At 33.1% G+C, this 14,341-nt stretch overlaps 1 protein-coding gene across 1 annotated transcript; it reads right to left on the bottom strand.

Annotated features, from left to right (window-relative positions):
* Positions 1-2,787: 2,787 nt before the first annotated feature.
* LOC112459223 (leukotriene A-4 hydrolase-like) lies at positions 2,788-4,983 on the bottom strand (the record flags this gene model as incomplete). The annotated part of the gene is made up of 7 exons (XM_025023242.1): positions 2,788-3,038; positions 3,106-3,395; positions 3,482-3,745; positions 3,900-4,195; positions 4,340-4,628; positions 4,746-4,814; positions 4,885-4,983. Coding segments are annotated over 7 exons (1,551 nt in total), but the record flags the coding sequence as incomplete, so codon positions are not given.
* Positions 4,984-14,341: the final 9,358 nt, after the last annotated feature.

The raw sequence follows: 14,341 nt of genomic DNA, 5'->3' as shown, positions 1-14,341 counted from the left end.
CGATCTGCTTCTCAGGACGATGCTCAAGATCTAAAGTACCGATAGTATATTTAATCAAAGACTGCATATTAATTGACAGATCAAACCTTAGCGGATTATTAAGCTTTTTTAAACATTTAAAAAGCTTATAATATAACATTCTCTAAATAGGTTTTAATATTAATAATACTTTAAATTTCCATTTGCTTTGTAATCTCTTTTAAATTATCTATGCGCTTCAATGCTTATATCTTAAGTAATACAAATCTTTTGTGTTGTTGTGTCATCACCTTGTTAAAATACGATACACAATCAGCCTTGTTGTTGTTAGTTAACAATTAATTCTTTAATTTTGTTTCGTTCCGGTCGCTTTCGCTATTTCATTTCCACTTAATACGCACTTCGACGGCCCTCGGATAAATATTGTTTTAAATGTCACATCGTAATTCACTTCGCGAGTGTCGTCAATTTCCTTCTCTTCACTCGAAAGCACTCTATTTTCGTTAATTTGTTGTACACCGAAAAGGCGTATGCCCGATAATTTAACCGATTTCTCTTTCCTTCTCTTTCTTTTTCTTTCTCTTTCTTACTCTCGGCTGTCAAGCATTACATTTCACCAATCCGTCATTCGAAAGTAGTGGCCACGCACCGATTTCCTTGACCCCATCGATTTCTTATTGTAACATCTTATCATTAAATTGTAATAACACATGCGAGATTTCTGATACCGATTTCACAAACTGCAAATATGTTTAACATAATATAAATAATAAATACAAGAGCTCTTTAAAGAATTCGGGGAATTAAATTCTTAGATTATAAATCAGAATTCTTCTATAAAAAGTAAAAATAATGTTTTACGGAATAAAATTTTGTAAAAAGCAGAATAATTTTTTAAATAATAATTTTTTAATTGTATTGTGTATTAATTGTACACACATATGTATACATACACCTAATAAAAATTTATATTTTTCAAAATAATTCCATGGTGATTATTGTTCGCGTCAGAGATGCTCGCGAAGTCTACAAGGGCAAGAACCTTCCGAGGCGGTTTTCAGCGGCGGGCACGCAGCATCGAATAAATTACGCGCTTCAATCCAAGGCGTGTTGCAAAATCCACGCGGCATTAAATATGTATACAGTGATACTCCGATAGGGAACACCTGTAGAGGACCGTGCGCCGTTGCAGGGTCTGATCGAGTAGGAGGGAAGGGACGCTCGGACAGGTATCTCCTCGGCGGTTTTCGGTTTGCTTATGTAGCACGAAGCGAGCCCGCGCTTATTTATGCACTTGCCACTCTTCCCGATCGTTGGCATAAATTGATACGTCGTGTCATCCCCTCCTTTATGGTAATACCTGTCGACTTCCTGGGATATATTTGCGGGATAACGAGGCGCGTGGACTCGACATCGAGCCGACGCGTGATTTCTTGCCGCCGTTCGCGATTCAATGAAATTCCGCAGAAATCTCAAATTATTTAATAACTTTGTTCGCTAATCGTGAAAAAGAAGTGAATATAGACATATTTTAATAATTAAAGTAAATTAAATAGAAAATTATCTCTTTAAAAAAAAAGAGATTAAAAAGTCGCCAAATGCATACGCCAGTATAAAAAGCTATTATATATTGAAAAACTGTTGTATAAAATTGTTTTAATATATCCAATCAAAAATAAAAAATAATTATGCATCGCAACGTATAGTGTTGGTTTCCATAAGAAAAATGTTTAGATGAATAATAAGTGTTGTCTAACATTTCATAATTTTAAAAATGTTAAAAATATATTTCTTTAAGTGTTAAAATTAAAAAATTGCGCCAAATGAAAAGAAAAAATATGATAAAAGTTTTAAGAAAAATTATACTTACATTTTTAAACCCACTAAGATAATAGAAGATATTTAGATGTATATAATATTTAATTGAAATAAAATAGTATATTGTGCACCAAGGGAAGAAAATTGTGTTTTTCAGACAAGTGTGAAGTTTGTCGCCCTCGCCTTCGGCTCGGGTGGCAAATCACACGAGTCTGAAAAAGCTTTCAACCCGAGGTGCACACGATATTTTTCACCCTGGCGTGAAATTGGCCACTTTCGCTCCTCTCTAGGCATGGAAAGTCGAACTTTCCGTGGAGGTGTTGTGAAAAATATTTAATGTAAAGAACTTGGCGCTGTTAGATTAAAAGTAAAGGCTGAAATAAATGAATAAATATGATGAGCGTTACGATACGTGTGTCGGTGTGTGTGTCATGTTCAGATTTATATTAAAAACATTTATTATCTTATTATATTCCGAGATCTAGCAGCACCAAGTTTTTTTTGCATTAAATATTTTTTTATTTTAATGAAATATTACAGATACATTTAAATATCTTCTATTACCTTTGTAAGCTCGAATAATAAAATACACTAAACTAAAGTAGGAGATATCTCGTAAATAATTTTTGTTATAGTCTTATTTTGATATCTTTATATATGCACAAAATAGCTAAACAGAATTACACTAAAGAAACAGAATTACATTAAAAATATGTTATAGTTCTAAAATACTGATAACATTAAAATATTCTTTTAGTACATTTATTTCTTTATTTTTCCTGTTAAATATTTGTTTGTAGTAAATTTTTGAATAGCAGTTATTAAAATTAAACTAAATGTATATGAGAGAGTATATATGTATAATATAAATTGTTACTTCATTAACGTAATTACTTTGTATGAATCAGGTGACAAACTTATATGTATTGCTTCTTTCGCGTATCTCATCTATCAATTATTATATATAAATATGTATATAGGACATTGGTTATTGTAATCAGTTTGTATCATCCAATTTAACTCCAAGAATAGATTCCAATGCTTTTATAGTTTCAGGAACCATTTTTAAATATTTTCCCTTAAACCATGAAATCGCCAAGTAACGCGTTACTGTCCACTCGTACAAATCGCGGAATATTGGGCAGGCATACTTTGGCATGCAGTATTCGCAGGCAAACTCTAAAGCGGGTCTAGCCATTTCTAACCATTTACATTTGATGCACAAACGTAGCCAAAGGAACCTGCAAGATACGTGCGTGTTATGTTGCTCAATAACGAAACAATCTGAATATAGATAAGCATATTTACCGTATTTCACAAATATGCTGGTCATGCAGAACCGCATATCGTAGTATATGTAACTTGTACCTCGACAGAACCATAGGCGATGCATGCAAGTAGGCTAAAAATTCTATTTTATTAAGATCATTGGTAACGCTTAATTGACTAACCGTAGAAAACACCTCTTCTATTCTTTGTTCTGTGATCCACTGTTCCGCTTTAAGGTGACAAGCAGTTCTTCTTACAGGGCCCAAATAAATAGGTGGTAATCCTAGTCCATAAAACCACTCATCCCAATCTACATCAGAGTAGAACACCTAGCAACAAGATAAAAGTTGTTATTTGTTACTTAATAAATTAAAATTGCTAAAGCTCTGATTTATTTGCACAAAGAACATGTTACCTGGACTCTACGACCACTACGACAAAAGCAACAATACAGATATTCCTTAAAGTCAGCTGTCCTGATACTGAGATATGAAGATGTACTATCGCAATATCGTAAATAAGATAGAAGAAATGTTTGGAAAGCTTCGGGTCCACATAAGAAAAGTTCTAAATAATTCAAAAGCAAACGTCCTTTTTCGTACGGTACGTACTTGATGATATTATTAGGTAAAACATCCGTCAAATCGGGTACTAAAGCGACGTGACCGTGTAAATTTATCTGTAATAATAATGCAGTTTCAGAAAATAGTGAAGTAAGTTTGTAAAAATGCATATGAGTATATTTGCGCAGATATGAAGTAAAAAATAATATTATCAATCAATGTATTCAATATATTTCTTTTTACAATTTTATCCAGGCAAAATTAATTTACCACATTTACTAAGTCGTTAATGCCTTTCACGTCTAGAAGTTCTTGCATTTCTATATCCACAATATTATTTATAATCTTCCTATAAATGAATGCACTAAAACTTTTAATCAACCACAAATGTTCAAAATTTGCAATCGTAACTAGTCCTCCTATCCAGCTCTCAACGATGTTTTGAACAATTGTATTTTTCAAAGAATAATTTCCACCCAGTAAAGTTGCCGACATGAATGTCACGAAAGGACATTGCATATCGAATTCCGGTATATTTGGTGGAAGCACACATACATTAAGTATATCTATATACAAAAAAATATTATTTTATGAATATATTAATAATAAAATAGTAAGTAATAAAAGAACAATCTTTACACAATTTCTTATCAAAGAAATTTCGTTATAAAATATATAAATTGAAACAATAAATTGGGTTCATATATTACGTAAGGAATATTTGTTGATGATATTGTTGACGATGAGCAGCACGTAATTAATTATATTTCTATCAAACGCCATTATACTTTGCTGAATATATTTTCTTTCAGCCAACAAGGTGCATGTACCACAATCCATGCTTATTGTCACCTGTGCTAGTGAACCTATTATAATAAACACCGCATATGAAGGTATTCTTGTATCGGAATTAAATTTATATATTAGTCGGTCTCCATCATAATGCATTATGTTGCTATGTCCAGCCATCATAGCGTTAAAACCCATTGGCACAGAAATCTAAGAAATGTTAACCGAGCATCAATAAAAATTAAATAGGAAAACCATTTTATAATTAGTTAAAACAGTAAATATAAAAAGTTTGAAATTATAATTGCAATTTGTTTAAATTCTTACTTCAGCATGGAATACAGATTTTTGTGATGGTGTATCCTGGCAGGGAAATATAGCTCTGGCATATGTAAGCTGAAAACGTTGAATTGTAAATGCAATGCACATTAGTACAGAAGAAATATATTATGCATTTGTAATTTACCTTACTGTTAGATATTAAGAGGGGATGTGTACCGTCGGAAGTTTGATCAGGTGTCAGCCAATACAATGCGGGAGAATTTGGACTTGTTTCATATTCAATCTTAATAAAATATCTGAAAATACGATATCGTCATATGTATATCAAATATTTGAATCAATAATTTCGAAAATCTATGTACTTTCCAAAAATATTCTATACTTACTCACTTTGATCGTTCAGTATATACTAGTTGCGGTAAGCAAATGGAAAATTTACTGCCAAACTTATTACCATCTGTAATGTTATGTTCCAGACTTACTCCAGTAAAAAACTCTGTGACGCTAAATATTTTAAGTCCATAGTTATCTAAAACCTAATTGTTTGATATTACATATTAATGATAAACTGAAATATATTCAAATTAAAAGAAAATGTTTACTAACTACTTCATTAGACAGCATGGATTTCGTTTCTAGTTGCAACACTGCATTCCCCCTAAGAACTTTATGATCAAAGTCCACGGATAACTCTAAGCGAGTATAAATTACAGCAGTAATATCTAATAAATATAAATTTATAAAAATTAAGATACATTCAAATATTTAACGATGCTATATACGAATAATAATTATAAGTACGTTACGAGAAATAATAGATTGCAGTTTAAAATATAATATTAAAATATAATATTGAAATAGATCTGATGTGTAGGTAAGTTTTTATTAGAATAGAAAAATTACAAGAGTATTGCGAAATGTATGACATAATTATTTGGCATTTAAGGAAACCCGTATAGTGCTATGGTGAAATAATGGCATAATTTAAAAAATTAGATTATTTAAGTGAATTATTAAAGACCTGGATATACGCGCGACATTTTCGCCTTTCAAACATGCTGATAAAGTTATAATTAGTCGATATCTGTATTTTATTTGCTTGAGAAAACATAACGAAAATAAATATGAAATGTTTAATGTTATACTTTTGTAACTAATTAAGTAATTAAAATACCTGGTCTTGCATAAGAATGAGGCAGATCAGACGACCAAGCCATTGTAAAACTTTATGTGAACCTTTCCAAATAAGTATCGACAATAGATCTTTGTACCACCAAATGATCTCATCAAGAGTACAGTATTGCTCGCTCTCCTTCCATATTACCTCTCCTACTACCTTATGTCCAACTATTCTATCTTCCCGTGTTTGACAACATATCAGTTTGTTTATTAGAATGTCAAATATTACAAACCGCTGTGTACCGTCTAAACGGTTGGTTACGTTTGACAAATCAAAACCGCACACAATAATTTTATTTATTTTATATAACACGTTCGCAAATTATACTATTTTTGTATAATAATATACTACAGTATATAATAAAATAACGATTTTACGTGCAATAATAATTTAATTAAAGAAAAGATCAGGTGTACATATGTTCCTGCTTTTTTTATAAATATAAATTTGAATAAATATATATCCATATATATATGTTTAGCATCATAACTTTAATTATTGCTCATTTATTTAACGTATATTTTGATAAACAATTTATAATTATATGGATATCTCTTTTAATTTTCAATGTATTTGTTGTCAATTTTTTTGTACTAACAGATCTAAACAAATTTTGTACTTTAAATCTTATTGTTATATACACATGTTTATTAATACACTTATTTTGGTACATATAAGAGAATAAAATTATAAGTATTAAAAGCGGCTGTGAGACTTTTATGTACCGTTGATTACGTTTGGCAAATCAAATCCGCACGTAATAAATTATCATTGCAAATAATTTTGCAATGTGTACTATAGATTTTTTCGCATCCTATCTCTTTTTACTAAATACTAACTGGTTACTCGGACATCGCCCGATTCGGGATTCGTTTTTCTTCAAACGACTTCATTTGTGTTTCAATATCCTTAATCGAAAAAAATTCCTTTATCAGGCAATGGCTTATCAGGCAATTGCAAAGAATCCTTTATATTAGTTTTATTTAAATTTTATTATATTTATTTATTATTAATTAAATTATAATATTTAAAATTGCACAATATATTTTTTATTCAATACTGATTCCCAAAAAGATTGGTAACGAAAAACTATACACTCTATAGCACTCCCCGGAAAATTCTACCCCTATTTTATATACTTTTGCTAAAAATTCGATCGAATAGTTTAAGAGTGTATAAAGAACAGACATACACATACAGACATTCTATTTTATACATATAGATATAAATTTAATTGACACATAGAGTTTCTTAATTGAGTTTTTTTGTGTTATTACATAAAAATCTTCAGTTTTTTGCAAATTTACAGCTCTGAAAATGGAAAAAAAAGCGTTTTATTTTAATTTTACTTTGCTTAACTCATATAGGATAATTGTTAACGTTGCAAATCATCGGATCCAATTAAATCGTTAACTTTTCGACGTTGCTGCTCGATCACAAAGAACTACGGTAGCTTGTTTCTGGTAAAGCTTTCTATAACCGCGCTCGATCGCTATAAAATCTTGCCTGCATCGTTACTTTGCGCCGCGCGAATTACGGAAAACAATAAATACGGCCGCTAAAGTACGGAGCGTACCTCGCGGCGGGAAGCCCGGCATCTATAATCACCCACGGCTAATTTCTTCGATATTCGCGGAACGTGACGGGCAAGGGCGTGATTAGGGGTACGCATTGTCCATTACCGGCCGTCAATCTACACCGGGCGTTTGAGGGCCGCAAGGCGGCTTTGCCGAGAAGTGCATAAACCTCGGTTATTGCTGCTGAGCAAGTGCGCTAGTGCACCTAGTATGGGCATGCCGCGCCTCGGTGAAAACCGCGAATTTCGCCGTAAGCCTGCCGCGCCGTGACGATTATAAGGATTACCGGATTCCGTGAATTGCCACACGACGCGGGCGGCTACGGGGGTCCGGGGTGTGTAATAGAACCGCGGGAGGGTTGCGCGCGGGGGAGACGCGTTGAATTTCAATCCCGGTCGTGCCTTCTGCAAAGTTCTGGACAACCGATCTGATCGCAAACAGTCGAAAATGTTTTGCGTTTAACGTATCTCCCTCCCTCCTGAATATTGATTTTACTCGACCGCTCGATCTTTTATGTCGGAAGTATTCTCGTCTCTCGAGAAATGACTAAATGTTGAGGTATAAATGTAACTTATTATTTTTTACTGTCTAAGATTTAATAATGAAGAAGAAAAGACCACTTTTGCACCTGTAGATTTTGAATAATTTATATCTAAATATACATTTTTCCTTCTTTATTTGAATAATTATTTTAATGAACTTAAGAAAAATTTTATTTTAAAATAAAATTAGGAATGTTAGATATTAATTTTTTACTACACATTTATGTCTGAAAATATAAAACAAAATTCGCGTGTATATGAGCAACCGTTCGGAGAACAAGTCGATTTAAAAGCCAGATGATAATTAACGCCACTTCCGCTGTCTGTTTCGTGAAAACAAAATGTGAAATCACAAAGCGGAACTATTCATTTGTCGATCACATTCAGATAAATGATGGTCATGTCATTGATGGAGAAACGGAGCTATCTGAAAGAGTTGGCCTTGCAAGATTTGAAAAAATTTCGTATTATTTCAAATATAATTTGAAATCATAAGGTTATTAAAAAGCCTGGAATATATTTTTAAAGTTTAAAATGCGTTGGAAATTTTGAGAGCCTAAAATGTTTGAAAGTCTTAAAAGTCCACTACAGTCAAAGCTGCATTTAATGTGACTAAAATTAAATTCAGTTAATTGCATTTTCAAACGTTCAGGATTTTCAAGAGTTTCAAGAGCCATGTAAAACAACTTTCACGAATATCAAGAATATTTCGAATTAGGAGCAAAGGTTCGTGGAACATTATCTGAAGCAATTCGAGTATTTACATGATCAAAATGTTTAAAAAATGTCGAAAGAAGGATTCGTACGCCCTGCATCATTTAAAGCTCGCCAGAAAGAGAACGCGCCCCGAAATAAAGAAGAGTGAGAAAAAACGAGAAGCAGCAAAACGGCACAACCGCACGGCCGCGTTATCTCGCGCGGGCATCGCATTCGATCTTTATAATTTAATAAATCGCGCGTGCACTTGTCGGTCCTCGGGCTTCATTCGCGACGCACGATGCGCGTATTTTGCTTTCTTCTTGTAAAGATAGAACTTTTTTATGCGGATGAGAAGTGACAATTATGACATAAAAATAACTTATTTTCTTCCAAAAATATAATAAAATGCATCTTATATAAAAGAACAGTTACAAAGAGAACGAAGAATACGAAGTCATATAATAATTTTGCAAATAAATTATTCAAATCATGATTTACTATAATATATTCCGTTATTGCATTAAAGCACGTCACATAATTGAATTCATTTACCGTGTTTTTCACTTTGCGATCATCGACTAATTTGACCTACCACAACTAAAGGCTGTCTCACACTTTTGGTCGGGACTGCGCATTTCTCTAAGCACATTTTTCTCACGGATTTTTCAAACACCGAGAATAGGCGTTTAGTTTCATCCGAGGAATGTCTTATTAGCACATTCGAATACAGGTAGCAATCACGTTAACGTGAGAAACGCTTTTAAAATACCTGCCGCACTGAGAAGCTGGTCACTTTACGAGGAAATTTTCGAGGAATACCTACCTATGTGCCTCATTATCTCTCAACAGGATAGGAGGCCTTCAGTCATTAATTTTCTTTCGCTCCAGATGAACAGAGCTAAGAAGACGGAAGCTTCGTCTCTTCATCCTAACAATAAGCTTCGATTCCTTCTTCGCACCATAAATTAAATCAAGAAACTTAATCTATTAACTTTTAAATTTTTATATTATTTTATTCTATTTTATTCAAATTTTTATTTTATATTTTTAATTAACATAAAAATAACTAATAATTAATTAACAATACCTATATAAAAAATAAAAAGGAGTTGGGGTCCACAAGTAAGTTGAAATTCACAAACCTCTATCTTTCCAACATTTTTTTATAAAATTAAGATACACGAAAAATAAGAAATTTGTCTGGAATTAATCCAAATATATCGATACCGACATAGCGTGTGAAATTCCGTAATCGCTTTATAGCTTTATTAAGGCTCCTGTAACTTGATCGGAAGTACTGATTAGTTTCAATTTGCGATAAAGAGATCAGTCGGTGATCATCGAAATTAAAAAAGCGCTCTCGTCGTGACGACGCTGCTTCGCAAAGAAAAAGCTTTTGACAAGCGCGTACAATGAGTGTCGCCGACAGTGGTGTAAAAACTGTAAAACAAAGAGCGCGCCAGCACAACGCGTGTAAGAGGCACACGCCATCCTCTGTATGACGCTCCTTTCTTGCTGGCATATATACGTATGCATGTAGAGCTCTTTAAGGATCCGTCTTATCACGGGGCACGCGCTCGCACCTGCCCTTTCCTCGCTCTGGCTTCCCTCATTTATTACCTTCATTACCTACCGCGGCATCCACCGCGCGGCTGTCTCGCTCCGATTCTTCCGCCGCATTAATCTCGCGTCGTTATAATAAAAAAAAAAAAATCAGCCATGGCGACGTATCGCGCTCAAAGGAATCTTCCTCAGGGTGTACCGTTATTAAATTTCCTTTCCTACTTGCTTTCCATCGAAATTTATATTCGCACGAAACACTTGCAGTCTCTCTACGTGCTACTTATTTATCTGTTTGCTATTATTTATACGCTATAGATATTATACCATTAATATGCACATACACTGCAAATCCAAATGTGCAGTTATTTTAGTTGAAGCTTCTTACACATTTCTTGCCGTTTTAAATCGCGTCATGTAAAAAGAAACATGTAAAAAGAGCTTTCTAAGCTCTTTTTACATGAGAAGAAGAGATTCAGTCAAACGTGTCATTTTTAGACGTTTATGCGTGCAAAAATAACACACCTGAATTTGTAGTGTACAAGTGAATATATAGTACAAATTAAAATGTTTTACTTCTATAATTTATTTGAACAAATTCTCCATAATTATTATCAGAGTAGATATTATTTGTTTGCAGGGAAAAGGACACGCGTGCTTATTCTTTTTTTAATAATAATTTGCGATTATATGATTTCCGTTGCAACGTGTGATAAACGATCACGATTTCTCAGAATCACGATGGTTCGACTAAAATTTATAGCGACACTCTTCCGTTATCATTGCAAGAATATTATGGATGTAACGAGGCAAGCTTATTAAAAATCTTTGTCGGCGCAGCTTGATGACGACCAGCTTTTACGTTCGAAATAATTTGTACCGTTATATCGATATCCTGCAACATTATTTTATCGGAAAACCCTGTGTATGAAATGGATGAGAGATTTAATTTCTCTGTAAAGTTTAGCCGCGTTAATATAGAATGGAGTTTTCTGTGTTACTTGACAGTTTGATAATTAAAATCATTGAATTTTAAATTTAAAAAACATAAACACATTTTGACACTCTTTTACTTTTATTAATTTTGATTATTTTTATTATAAATCATCAATCCACGCACATCAATCCACGATAGGTCACTTAATTTATTTAAATATTATATATTCAAGTAATTCGCCGCCGATGAAGACTAATTATGAGTAAAGTTGAAAAGTTCGAATATGTACAATGTTTGATTAGTCTTGTTTTTGAATAAATCAATTAACACCCTAAATATACATGCTAATCCTTGGCCTTTGAATCTGACTAAAGCTTCATTGAATTTTACTTTATCTAAAAATTATAATGTATGTATAATTGTAAAAGTAGAACGTGTATTTTATGCATATTTTCTTATTACCGATGATAATAAATGTATCATAATAATAAATAATAATAAAATGTATAATCACAATAAATGTAATAAATCTATATTCGCGATTCTCTTCTACGAATTGATCGAAGGTCTCCTTGTCGCGGCGACTCTCCCGCGGTGGGAACCAATTCCACGTCAATCCACTATCTTTCGCGAGTGTAATTTCGGTTGCGTGATTTCTGATAACGGTCCACGGGTTACCTGTTGCGCGAATGTCACGTACGCGAGCGCCCGAAAATATTTCAGATACATTTAAATAAAAAGAAGGGGTAACCAGCAATTTGCAAGCCGATCCGATGCAGCGTGTCGCGCCGGCATGGCATCTCTTTCTTTCTCTTTCTGTCTTTCACGCACGCTGAGTAAAATTTTATGAACATTTACCCCGGCTTCCCCTAAACTCCATATTTACAACTCAGCGGGAAATAAACGGCTTACTTTTCTGCCTATCTCCAGTAAGTTTTGTGCAGACGTTGTCTCGTGTCTTATATGGTTCTGAATGCGCTTTTATTACCAATTTGAATAAAGTTAAGTTGTTTATCCAGTCATGACGTTTCTATTTTAAATGACAAACGTGACGCTGAATTGTAGAGTCAAATTAATTCCAGACCCAAAAGACATACGAGTAGGATATGTCAACTGATTAATAATACGATCCTCTTTTTTACTCACTTTATGATAACTATTGTGGAAATAAAAAGTTTTACATTATTTTTTAATTAATAAAATCATACACACATGTAATTGTTCCTTTTCTATATTATAAGATCACACTTTTTTCTGGCATATATAATCCCGTTCTACATATTTTCTTGAAGCAAAGTTAATTAATATTTATAACGCGAAGTCAAGAACATTCGCAGAGCAAAGGAAAAGGTGCACATTATTCTCCTTTAATTAGAAGATAGGAGACCCAATCAAGTTGCTATATCAATTTAACGATAAGGAAGGATAAGAGGACAGCGTCATCAGCTTTTGAATATTTATCCGAAAAAAGTGGCGTATTACAATGCCGAGCGTTACACGAGCCGCGTTCACTTCGGAAGGGTTAATTGCACCTTTAAGAACGAAGGGCTAACATGCCGCGGCACGCGCCTGCAGCCGGGGCAATAGTAATTACAATTTATTTCGGGTGTTCTCCGACCCTCGTTACCGGACATATACACCGCCGACACACGCGTGCATTACATCAGCGGCGCGAAAATTATTTCGCGCGAGCCTTAGCCGTAATGTTCGCCGTAACTGGATTGCGCGGCTCGTATCGGCGTTTAATTAAACGAATCAGTTAACCAATTTGGTGACAATTGAATTGAATCTAAAAAGTTCACAGCTGCGATATATTTTTTCCCTCCATCTCTCTCTCCTTCCCACAATAAATGTTTGCGTTCAAGAAGTATTTTCCTCTATCTTCACACACTTTATGCTCATCTTCCTGCTTTCATTAAATACATAATCTTTTCTTTTTTTACAGTTTAAGAGATAATTGCATGCTCTTATAAATAAATATACGATTTAAATTTATATTCGAGAATATCACGTGCCTTTCGCCGCTGGAAATGACAGATTTCATAATCAATACGCGTTCGATAACGAATTATATTTATATGCTTCATCTTCCTCTCTGCCACTCTCTCACTTTCTCGCGCATATAATACGTTAAATAATAATTAATACTATATATATTTAACATTGATATTTTTTAGCTATTATCGAAAAAGTATGGGATCCAATGTCAATGTCCCAGACATTACGTCTCGTAGGAACTATAAATCGATTGATTAATAAATATCCTAATTTGAATGACACCAGCAAACAATTGGAAACTTTTTATTCAACGCTATTTTAGATAAAATTAAGACTGTTATTGAAAATGATGTTTTCATACTATATATATATTTCCTATTTTCCCAAAACAGTCAGTACACTCATCAGTATATAATTAAGTTGATATATAGTTGCGTATACAGTCAGGGTTTCGTCTGCGGCAAACTTACCATATTTTGAGGGTGATTTTTGGCCGAATGTATTGGAAAAATGATTAATATTCATTCATTCATTCATTCATAATGGTACAACAGTCCTAGTCGGACCTGATGGGCCTCCCCCAAAGTCATGTGCTTGTGGTGCGCACGCAGGTTGTACACAAGCACACGGAACCTACAGTTTTAACGCCGAATCCGAACGGCAAGTAGAGGACAGCTCCGTGATTCATTTATAACATCTTAAGACTGTACTTAAGACAATCTTAAATATAAAAACGAATTGTGAAAGTAATGTAAGTCATTGTGCCAAAAATTAATTTTTTTACAATTTTTTGAAAGTTTATACATATATATAGTATACATGTGTGTTTTTTATCATTTACTATTATATTAGAAATTATAATTAAAAAATTAGCTTCAGAAGTAACATTCTTCTTGCATTTTTCAAAACAATAGTCATATTAATTAAAATCTTTTATTTTTTTAACCGAATTGTTTCAAATTTGATTTTAAATTAACTGACACTGATATACATTGTTAATTAATTTATATATATTATAGATGGAGAATCATGTCTTCGGATTATGTTTGAGTAAAAAGCTTTGATATTATTTGATATAATATACATATTGATATAATATACATAGAATAAACTCGGAAACAGAATGTGGTACGGCAAATCTCTTTACC

The sequence above is a fragment of the Temnothorax curvispinosus genome, unplaced genomic scaffold (assembly GCF_003070985.1).
Source record: "Temnothorax curvispinosus isolate PA1 unplaced genomic scaffold, ASM307098v1 QBEX01009653.1, whole genome shotgun sequence".
Classification (NCBI taxonomy): domain Eukaryota; kingdom Metazoa; phylum Arthropoda; class Insecta; order Hymenoptera; family Formicidae; genus Temnothorax; species Temnothorax curvispinosus.
Note: the sequence above shows the minus strand (reverse complement) of the source record. Positions and strands in the feature narration are given on the sequence as shown.